Raw genomic sequence first — 11,664 nt, 5'->3', positions numbered from 1 at the left:
ATCCACTCTGAGCCTCTCCCTTCACCTCCCCGCTTTGCTGCCCTCGCCTGCAACTCCCCACCCCCCACCCCCCGCCCGCTCCCCCGTGCTTCTCGAGAAAGCTGCTCTTCAAAGACATCCTTCCGGGCTCAGCGAAGCCCGGCGGGCTCTGCATCCGGAGCGGCCGCGGCGCCCGCTTTTATCGGGGAGAACAAAACTGCCATTTCCGAAAACAAAGGAAACTGCTCGAGCGTTTCGGGCTCCCGGGTGCACATCAGAGGGGCGGTCGGATGGAGTCCGGGCGCCGAGCACCGCAAACCCCGCCCCCTTCCGGCCCCGCCCCCGCGGCCGCGGCCCCGCCCCCTGCCGGCCCCGCCCCCTGCCGGCCCCGCCCCGCCCCGCCCCGCCCCGTCCCACCGCCCGGGCTCCCTACGCAGCGCGCGCTCCAGCCGGACTCCCGCGCCCTATTTGGTCTTGGGGGGCAGGTGGCGGGAGGGGGGCGTGCGCGGCGGAAGAGGACGCGGGCGGGCTCGCGTGCAGAGGGCCGTTCTCGCTAGCGCCGCCGCCACCTCTGCTGGGGACCCTCGAGGCCGTCGCGTCCCGCCCGGAGAACAATGGGGCTCGGCGCGCGCGGTAGCTGGGCCGTGTTCATCGTGGGGACGCTGCTGGTGCTCGCGCTGCTCAAGGTGGTCGTGGACAGCGAAGACCCGGCGGGTGAGGAGTGGCGGGGGCGCCGGCCGCGTCTCGGGGGCGGGGGGGGAGAGGGCGGGAGGGGGAGAGGCGCGCTTGCCTGCGGGAGTTTCCAAGTTGGGATCAGCTTGTAAGGAAAGTTCTGCGCGTCCGATGCCGAGCGCACGGGGCCAACCTGGAGGTGCCTGGCGAGGTCTCGGGGAAACTGAGGCTCAGGCCGGCTCCCACGTGCCCCGGGGCCGCCTGCTGGAGAACCTGCCCGGTCCTTCCCCCCAGGCTGTTCTGCAGGCGGCGGTGGCGCACCTGGGGGAGTGCGGGTAACCTGTGGAGCTACCCAAGGACGGGCCCTCAGCGGGGGGCTCGAGTTAGTTGTACCAGCCGCTCCCTGGAGCTGAGCTCCAGCCTTTCCCTTGATCTGAGGCTCCCTTTTGGAGGGGGAAGGGGGGGCTGAAAATACGTCCACCGGTTCCTGCGGAAGCAGGTCTACGAGTTCGTTGGGGAACCTTTCAGGAGTCTCCCCGGCGTTTGACGGTCTAACGTAGTAGCAAACAGACGATGTATATTCCCAAGGTCTCACCTTTCAAGTTAAGACTTTGGGGCTCATTGGCTGGTGGGAGGTTTTGGGAAGCGCACCCGGCCCTCGGGGAGCAGGTGAGGCTTATGCCACCCTGGGAAGGGCGCCCCCTGCGCCTTGTGCGGCATTAACCGCCGGGGCGCGCATCAGCTGTGCGGCCGGAAGATCACGGCTGACGATCGCCTGGAGCCCGCGACGCGGTCAGTAGGTCAGAACAAAATAAGTTTTACTTCTCTCTCTTTGAGAAAAGGGGGTTTCCCTTCAGGACCTTAGCCCTTTGGGGACTTGAAAACGTCCTATTTGGATAAGGCCAGGAAACTGGGATTTGCTATGTGTATTACATTTTATTTGTAAACTATTCTAGAAGTAGGGTAATGGTCAGTAAAGTAGGATAAGTTGCTTTAAGGGACTAAAGTGTTTCATGGATTTAAATTATATCCACCTGTTGTATATTTAGCCTGAGATTTGTTTTATCCAGATGAAGAGGCACAGTACCTGCTTTTGCTAGAATAATCTGAGACAATAACTTTTGTTTGTTTTTGCTGAATTTTTTGTTTGTTTTGTTGAATTGTGCATGTGACAATCTGGCTTTGCAGATCATATTTTGAGATCATTTAACAGAAGGATCATGTTCATCCTGATACTAGACATTTTTTCTATTTACCTATGCTAATTGAGGTCCATACCACATCCCATCAAATCCTCACGGTATTATCCCCATTATATAAATGAACAGAGGCTTAGAAAATTATCTAACTTATTCTGAGTAAAACAGCTGATACATGTTTGATTTCAGAGGCCAGAATCCAAACTCTCAACCATTTTGCCTCATTGGGTGATGTTGGCTTTTCAAGTAGATAATGCTTAAATCCACAATATGGCCATTGCCCAAAATATTGTGGGAGAAGATAAAAACATTATTGAAATTCCTCTTTTAAAATATCCTTCACAGTCTGTTGCATAGTTTCAGAAATATCCTCAGTTGGAGGATGTGGGGAGACTGTGAACAAGTTAGCAGCAGGATAGAAGGTGGGAGTGCAATGGGAGACATAAGGGAGGGAGGGCAGGGGAGAGGGGCTGTTACTTAGGGCTCTTGGTGGCAAGTGACAGAAACCCACCTTGAACAGCCTTGGGGCCAAGAAGGGGCTTTATGAACTCTTTAACAAAAAAGTCCAAGGATTAAGGTGACTTCAGAAATGCTGTATTCAAGAGTTCAAATACGTTGCCAGGAGATGGCTCTTTCCAGTTCTTGATTGCATCTATCAAATCTCAGGCAAACCATAGTCAAACTGTCCTCAGACTGCTGGGGAGTGGGGCATCGGGGAGAACATGACACTTCAAATAACGGGGACTTTCTAAAGCGAGTCGCAGGTTTCAAAGGCCACCATAATGGGTACCCAGTTAGGAAATGAAGAAATCCATACTGAGTCCATACCACATAATGAACTTAACTGCCCCCCATCCCCCCCCACCCCCCCCCCGCCACACACACACCCCTCCAATTCGGTGTATTATAACTCAATTGAATACCTGTTCTTTCTGTCAAGTCTTCAGCCTTCTTGTACTTATGGTTATCCATGAAACTCTCAGGATATAAAAACAGTGCCTGCCCACGTAGATACTTCAGACATGTTTATTGAAAAAATGAGAAAAGTTAGTAAAGCTAGGAAGAGTCTGTCTTCTTTCTCAAGCAAAAAATTAAAAATGGGTTACCAGGAACTCATCCTTCGTAAGACTGACAATAGCTGGGAGACAGGAACAGGAGATTCCTGCCGTGGTCCAGACGAAAGATGATGGCACCTGATTAGCGGAGATGAGTGGGTGGGTTCTAGGTCTGTCCTCTCAGGGGGTGCAACTGAAGTCACTTGCTATTGGATTGGGTGGAGGTGGATGGTGGGATGAAGAAGAGGGAGGAATCAAGTTGTGACCTCTTGGTTTGGGGTGGAACAACTGGTAATACATTAACCGGGAAGACAGGGGGAGCGGGTTTGTAGTACAAAAGCAACAGTTCCATTTTGGCACTCACATGCACAGGCTTTGGAATTAAACAGCCTGGTCCGAATCCAGACTCTGCCACTTGCTCAGCTGGGTGGCCTTCTCTGGGCCTCAGTTCCTGTCACTGCAGAACAATATTCCTACCTCGGAATCGTTGGGAGGCTTGGATAAGCTAATGCAAGTCACATGCTCCCCAGGAGGCCTGGCATGTCCTAAGCTCTTCATAACGTGGACATTTGTTTGATACCTACTGCTGAATGGTCTACTGACCTTGATCTTTTTCAAGTTTAATCTTTTGTGTGTGTGGATTATAGTTTATCAAGAGGAAGAAATTTGCATGTGCAGTTAAGATAGATCCTTCAAACTTGTTATTGCCTACCTCTCGTTGTACTCTGAGGGTTTGTTTGTTTTGTTGGGGGAAGGCTACCTTTGTGAAAAGTATACAATAGCACACTTATTCTCTTTCCAGGTGGGGTGTGTGTGTGTAGTCTATACAAAGACTCAAGATGAATAAACCAACTGAAAAAAAATGCTTAACTGGGGCATAGAGTTCTTCTAAACCTTTTCCAGATCTTTTAGGTGCCAGTTAAAAATTAAGAGTCATAACCCCCTGGCAGTGGACAAGGAGACACCTGGTTGGTGGTGTTGTCTGCTCTTATATTTGGTCAGGGGCAAAGCAGACACACAGTCCTTAGCGCATCCTAGCTTGATGCCCGTGTGTATTGGTGGGCAGAGCTGTTTCATGCCTGGGGCACCTAAAAAAATTAAGAATCATACTGAGAAGGCTTTCCATTAAATGTGAAGTTATCTTCTCTAAATTGTATGAAGTTAGGGGTGTTGGTGGTACAAGCCCTTGAAGCACCCATGAATACAAAGGGACCTGATCGTCCACGCCACTCAGAAGAGCAGGGTTGTAGTGACAGAAATCAGTTTCTCTCTCACCCGTCACTGTGTCCTCATGGGGGTGAATGAATTTTGGAAAAGCTATTATGTAATTATCCAGTGGCTGGCACCTACTGTAGTAAGTACTATGTAAGTGTTTGTTCCATAAACTGTATGTTTTCTTCTTGAAAAACCAATAATGCAGTTACAGATTTACTGACAGTGTGTTTCATAGCAACAGTGGCAAAAGTAGGCCTTAGAACTTCTTGTGGAATGATCTACCCTCCCCACACCTCCACCACAATATATTGCCAGTGTTCTTAGTTAAATATTATATGTCCATTAATCACAAGCTTTTTATTTTTATAGGCTCTTCAAGCGGACAACCTTCCACATTTTCCCATACCTCTACTACTCAGCCAACAGGTATGTTAAAAAGGGATTTTTATCTGTCTGGAATACATAAAGTAATATCAGCAGGAAAGTCCGTGAAAGCGGGTATACTGACCTGTTTTAACCATCATTTATTCATGAATCCCTAAAGCCTATCTCAAGGGCTGCCCTTAGTAGGCATCAATAAATGATAGAGTCCACTGGATGAATAATCTTTCTCAGTCTAGCGAAGATGCGAATATATTCTCAAACATGTTAGGATTTCATACTGTTTTAAAGTACATTTTTAGGTGTGAAGGTTTTGCACTCTGCCTATACATATGAAATATGAATATATAAGTCTGCTCGTCTCGCTGGGGAAACAAGTCTCTTTAAGCTGGTCAGCCAGGACAGCCTTAAGTTGCCGTGGCAGACTCTAAGGCAGGGGTCCTCAAACTACGGCCGGCGGGCCACATGCAAATACAAATATTGTATTTGTTCCCGTTTTGTTTTTTTACTTCAAAATAAGATATGTGCAGTGTGCATAGGAATTTGTTCATAGTTTTTTTTTAAAACTATAGTCCGGCCCTCCAGCGGTCTGAGGGACAGTGAACTGGCCCCCTGTTATAAAGTTTGAGGACCCCTGCTCTAAGGAGACCGTCCGACTTCAGTCCTCCCAACCCCCATCTTGCTTCCCTGTTGAAACACTTGTTGAGACATTTTCCCTGTGCTTTTAGTTTGGGACAAATGGATTTCTCCTTGGAATTCTGAGTTCACTAGCTGGGAAGATACAGGAACCAGGTTGATGTCTTAAATATCAGTAGTAAACCATCGGTTTCTTGTAAGCAATATTTAGGTTATCTCTTTTTTTTTTTTAATATATTTTATTGATTTTTCACAGAGAGAAAGGGAGAGGGATAGAGAGTTAGAAACATCAATGAGGGAGAAACACTGATCAGCTGCCTCCTGCACGCCCCCTACTGGGGATGTGCCCACAACCAAGGTACATGCCCTTGACTGGAATCGAACCTGGGACCCTTCAGTCTGCAGGCCGACGCTCTATCCACTGAGCCAAACCGGTCAGGGCTAGGTTATCTCTTTATTATCCTTATTCTTCTGAGTTGACTGAGGTAGAAACTAGGGGAAAGGTACACAGATCCTATCTCTAGACCCTAGCTTTAGTCACCAAATATTTATTGAGTGTCTCTAATGTGCTGACATGTTCTACTAGAAGATGCTAAGGATACAAAATGGACCAAGCCCTGGCTAGTTGGATTTTTGGAGAGGAGTGGAGGGGTGGGGGTGAGGCTTGTTTTTTTCACTGTGGAAAAATAACCTAATATTTATGATGTTAGCCATTTTAAAGTATAGAATTCAGTGGCAATAGGTACATTCACATTGTTGTTCAACTTTGTAGAGTTTCATTCTCGGGGGTGTACCAGTGCTCCAGGGAGTTCATATTGTTCGTTTACCGCTGTGTTTTTTCGTTATCTGTGCCTTTTTTCCTACTGGTTGCTGGCTGAACATAGTCAGGATATACTTTTATTTCAGTTTCAGTAATTCTACGGACTCATTTTAATTGGAGGGGAAGACTAGATAGATTTCCCCAAAATGTAATAATGGTTATTGTTGGGCAGCTGTGGGAGGGTTTTCTTAAAATCGTTTATTAAATTCATAGGTGTCTTTTCCTGTTGACCTTATTAACTCTAATTCTGCACTGCTGAATATCCTGAAAACGGTGGTGTGCCTTAACTTTAAAAACACTTTTCAGCCAAGATATACCACTGCTGACATCAGCTGTGAAGCTGTTAAAGATGAGCACAGTGCTTTGAGGACAGCTGCAGAGTTGGTGGGAGGATTTTGAATGCTCCTCTAGCTCAGGGAAATTTATTGAGAGGGGAAAAAAAGATAGCATGGCCTCAGATTTTTTTTCTAACAAGAGCAGATAATAAGGTTTTATAAGCAATTTTGGTTGTTCAGTGTATAACACTTCCCATAACTGTGATACTATAACAGTTACGGGAAGTGTTTGAATCTTGTTTGAATCTTGAAAACCCTTATGTAACATGTTGAATTTGTCTAGGACATGATGCTTAATATTTTCTATTAGAGTAGCACGGATGTTTCTAATTGTTGAAACACATGTTTTTTGGACATACTGTTTACCAGTTTGTTTGGTGCTATTTCGCCCAGTTTAATTGGCACCAATCCCAGAAGGAAAATAACATCCTCCTTCGGCGAACTCCTGTATGATGTGTATTTCAGGAAAAAGTGGGGGCTGCCAGCAATATTACTTAGCACATGAAGTGCCTGTCACTTCTGTAGGACTTACCACATTGGATTCAGTATATCTTTCTTCTCTACTTTTTTTAGCCTCCATCTGAGTTCCTTGGAAGTGGTATAATGGTTTATTCATCCTAGCTCCTAACACGACGCCTGATACATAGCAGATATGCACACATGTTGGTTGAACTGAATTATGGAACCAGAAACATATTTTACTGGTATAATTGCTGGCTTAACTTTATTAAAGAACCACTGCATACATTTTGCAGACATGACTGGTCCATGCTCTAATCTTATCCATTATTATCTCGTGGTGGGGGGAGAGGAGGTTTCTTCTTGTTTATAGAGTAAGGTAGATACCTGCGGTCAAAGAAACAGGAATTAAGGTTACTCTCCAATGATACCACTGAATTGCACGTAACGGTTCTTTTATTTTTTGCATGACCTCATCGTTATTCGAGAACAACCCTGCTTTTGACATTCTTTTCTGCAGGGACTTGTTCGTGTTTTCACATTATGGAGAAAATGGTTTCCCCTGTTTCATGTAAAGTTAGGCGGTTTATATTTCAGGTCTGTGGGTGGATGAATGTATGCTGTATGGCGCAAGGAAGGCACATGCCCGGGTGACGTTTAGTAACGGGAGTCTGGGCAAGGATGCGAGAGAACGTGGCATGGTTCAGGAGAGCAGGTCTCATCTGTAGCCAGGACAACGGCTCACTGCCATTGGGGATACAGCCTGCCCTGACTACTTAGCACTGATGCTTCCCCAAAAAGAGGAATCTGAGGGGCTCAGGGTGCTTACATCCAGTTTGAAGCTCCTTTCTTGGGCATAGTTTGTACCAAACCAGTTTCAAAGCAGTTTCTCCCTTAATGTTCCATGTGTACATGATTGCCTTTGGCTTGGTAACCCAGCCTTGGTTCAGTCACGTGGGCTGTTCTAATAGGGTGGGCTTTCTCCATAGACCTGGCAGGGCCGTACAAATCTGAGCAGATAAACATGGCTTGGGCTTAGATTTGGGAACAACTTACTCCGATAATTTTGTAGTCCAATTTTTACCCCCAATAGAAACACTAAAAGTCTTATTACTAAAGTGGGAAGAATCCATCATGTACATAACTCCATGTTTCATACCACCCTTTTCTACTTATTTTAGGTAAAATATTTTGTGTATGAAAGAAATATTAAATGGAAACTTGCTGCTCAGTTGTAAGCTGCTGTAACACAAGAACCAGTGGCCTGACTGGTTGCTTTAGATGCAGATGGTGATAGACAGGGAAACAGTCAGACCTATAGATACTGATATTTGTTTTTAAGTAGAGATTGATAAAGGAGAACATTTAACGTTTTAAGGGTTAGAGATAAGGAGCTGAGTAACTGGCACTAGGAAAGAATTTCTCTAACTACTATGAAGAACTTGCTTGCACTTAAACTGCCTCAGCAACTCAAAGACTTGATTGTGCTCAGCTCATGATTTTGAGATTACATGTGAAAATTGCTAGTAATTTTTAACGTCATCAGATGTTGTCTCAAGGAATGTAGAGTAGGAAAATCATGCAATATTATGCTCACTTATTCAGTGAACAGATGTTTGTTTTGACTGCCCACACTGCCAGTCTCGGTTTTAGGCTGAGGCATCCAGTGACAAATAAGACGGATAAATCCCTGCTCACATGAAGTTTATGTCCAGGTGGGGATATCCAGACTATAAGGAGAGCAGCAACAAAGATGGTTTGAGATCATGATTTAAAAAAAATAATAAACAGGCCGAAACCGGTTTGGCTCAGTGGATAGAGCGTCGGCCTGCGGACTGAAAGGTCCCAGGTTCGATTCCGGTCAAGGGCATGTACCTGGGTTGCGGGCATATCCCCAGTGGGAGATGTGCAGGAGGCAGCTGAAAGATGTTTCTCTCTCATCGATGTTTCTAACTCTCTATCTCTCTCCCTTCCTCTCTGTAAAAGTCAATAAAATATATTTTAAAAAAAAAATAAACAGACTAGAATGAATAAATATATCTATATATGAATGTGGTAGAGAATGACCAGGGAGCAGAGGCAGACAGGTCACTGCGCTGGCACACAGCGGTGCGTCTGTACTGCAGTTACGTTATTACATCTAGGAAGTTAGGAAACAGAATCAGTATTTAAGATAGAAGATTTATATTTTGAAACAGGAGAGGCTCCAGAAGAGAAAGCAGGAAACGTAGATTCTGGCAACTTCATTGACTTCTTCGGGTCTTTTCTTCTTGTCTTCTCTTTTCTTTTCTTTTTTTCTTTCTTTCTTTTCTTGGAGGGGGTAGCTCTGAAAGCATTAAAATGCGACGTGTGATTCTAAGCCACTGTGCACCTGCACACTCCCCACATCCCTGGGGCAGCAGGTGTAATAATGAAATGGACTGGTCCTGGTGTGTTTCCCTGAAGCGGGCCTCTGTCCTGAAGTTGCCATTAAGGGCCCAACGAAATGCTTCCAACTCAGGCCAAGACCTGCTGCTGTGCTTAGTATGGTGAGGACTGTAAAGGAGAACATTTAACATTTTAAGTGTTAGAGAGGCAGGCTGAGTAACCAGCCTATTGAATGAGTTCTGGGAAAACCCAGGAAATTGTGAATGTTGGCTTGGGTTTGTGGTGGCGGGCAGGGGGAGGAGGTCTGATAAGCCGGGGTCAGGAGAGAGAGTATATGTGCTGCCAAAGCGAGCACTAGGGTTCGGAAAGATAAACACCCAGTGCGGGGAGTACATGAACTGAGAAAACATGCAAAATTCCCAGAAATACTGAAAAAAGACTGAGCAGCAACAGAAATTAGAGAAAAATAAAAGCTTGAGCCATTCTCAAAATATGTTTTTTCAAAAGCAGGAAAAACAAAAGATGGTATAGATGATGAAACAGCCACCCCTCACTGCCCTCCCAGAAAGTGCGCCTGGGGCAGAAAAGCCCACCCCCCGACTCCTGCCTCCTTTGGTCTTTCGATAAAGCCTGTGACGGGTCCGGCACACACCGGCTGCACAGTAGGTCCTTGTTGAATCTGAATTCCAGTTCGAGTAGGAGAATGGCCCAGCTGGGATTGAATGCATGGCACTCACTTCCTTTTGTATCTTTTCTATTAGACTCCTTTTCAGAGAAAGCTGGCAGGCTAGCTCTGCCCTCTCATGACTTCTCGCAGACTGAAATTCAGACTTACCCTTCGTGTTGAGTAATCCATAAAGATTCCTCGAGTAACTTTCCCACGTGTGTAAAGTTCTTAAGAAGAGACTGTATGATGTACTAGTTAGAGTTAAGCAGTAGTTGGTAGCAGACGTTAACTTTTTGGCTCCTCCTCTTTTTGCTTGTCTGTGTCTTTTTTAATGTGTAGTGTTGCTTAAAATTTATTGTAGAGCCCTAACCTGTTTGGCTCAGTGGATAGAGCGTCAGTCTGCGGACTGAAGGGTCCCAGGTTCGATTCTGGTCAAGGGCATGTACCTTGGTTGCGGGCACATCCCCAGTAGGGGGAGTGCAGGAGGCAGCTGATTGATGTTTCTCTCTCATCAATGTTTCTAACTCTCTATCCCTCTCCCTCCCTCTCTGTAAAATATCAATAAAATATATTTTAAAAAATTTCTTGTAGAATAAAACTAAGACATGTACATGATTTCTAAAAGTCTAAACATTATGTATATAATACTAGTCTTATTTTCCCCATGGAGCCCAGCAATTCTTTTCCCAAATGTACTTAACAGTCAAAAGCCAGACTCCTTTCTGCCCAAAGAGCTGCCATTGTGTTTCTCATCTCACCTGGTGGGACAACCATTCGTATAGTGTCTCAAGACAGAAATGGTTACCAGGTTCACATGCCAAAAAATAATTTAAGCATAATCTGTGTACAGTATGTATGCTTTTTATTACCATAAATGCTAAGCACTGTTCTCTGCCTAGTTGGTCTCACACCTATCCTTCCCCAATGCAGATGCAGCATAACTCGTTCACCCACTTCCTTATTGACGGACATTTAGGTTCTCTGCAGTCTGCTGTTTCAAACAGTGTTACAGTGAGCATCCTTCCTGGCCAATCTTGGTATGCTCTTTTCTAGTAGCGGAATTGCTGAGTGAGTGGTATGTGTATTTTAATTCCATATCCAGGAAGGTTACACCAGTTTACTCCCACTAACTGAGATGTGATTAATAAAGTCTCGTCATTTAGACTTACATTCCTTTAACTATGAGTAAATTTGGGCATATTTTCATACTGATTTTGGGTGGTTTTTTGTTTGTTTGTTTCTTCGTTTTTTAAACAGCTTTATTGGATATAATTCACATACCGTACAATTCACTCCTTTCAGCTGCACAGTTCAGTGGTTTTTAGTATAGTCACAGGTATGTGCAACCACTGTCAACTTTAGGACATTGTCATTACCCCAAAAAGAAACCCAGTGCCCTTTAGCTACCATCCCCTTGTTCCCTACCCCACTTCCACCCTCAGCCCTAAGCAGTACTAATCTACTTTCTGTCCCTATATCTTCCCTTGTTCTGGACTCTCATATGAATGGAGTCATGTAGTATATAGTCTTTTGTGACTGGCTTCTTTCACTTAATATAATGTTTTCAAAGTTTATCCACGTTGTAGCTTGCATCAGTACTTCATTCATTCTCTTTTATGGCTGAATAATATTCCATCATGTGTATATACTACGATTTTGGTTATCTACTCATCCTTGAAGGACATTTGGGTTGGCTCCACCTCTTGGCCAGTTATAAATAATGCTGCTATAAACATTTATTTGGATCTATGTATTTAGCTTTCTTGGGTATATAAGTGGAATTGCTGGCTCATATAGTAACTCTGTGCTTATGAACTGCTGCAGACTGTTGGCTGCAGTTTTTCATTCCTGCAAGGAGAGTCTGAGCATCCTGATTTCT

General features: G+C 45.2%; 1 protein-coding gene across 1 annotated transcript in view; it reads left to right on the top strand.

Annotated features, from left to right (window-relative positions):
* The first annotated feature begins 405 nt into the window (after positions 1-405).
* TMEM123 (transmembrane protein 123) overlaps positions 406-11,664 on the top strand; it is a 49,146-nt gene continuing 37,887 nt past the window's right edge. Inside the window, exons 1-2 of the mRNA XM_081098360.1 lie at positions 406-693; positions 4,490-4,546. Coding sequence (XP_080954486.1) covers positions 594-693; positions 4,490-4,546 — 157 coding nt within the window. The 5' untranslated portion in view covers positions 406-593. The remainder of the gene's footprint in view (positions 694-4,489; positions 4,547-11,664) is intronic.

Source organism: Myotis nattereri (genome assembly GCF_964212035.1).
Source record: "Myotis nattereri genome assembly, chromosome: 9".
Taxonomy (NCBI): Eukaryota; Metazoa; Chordata; class Mammalia; order Chiroptera; family Vespertilionidae; genus Myotis; species Myotis nattereri.
The sequence above is the reverse complement of the archived record's forward strand: the minus strand, read 5'-3'. Positions and strand labels throughout refer to the sequence as shown.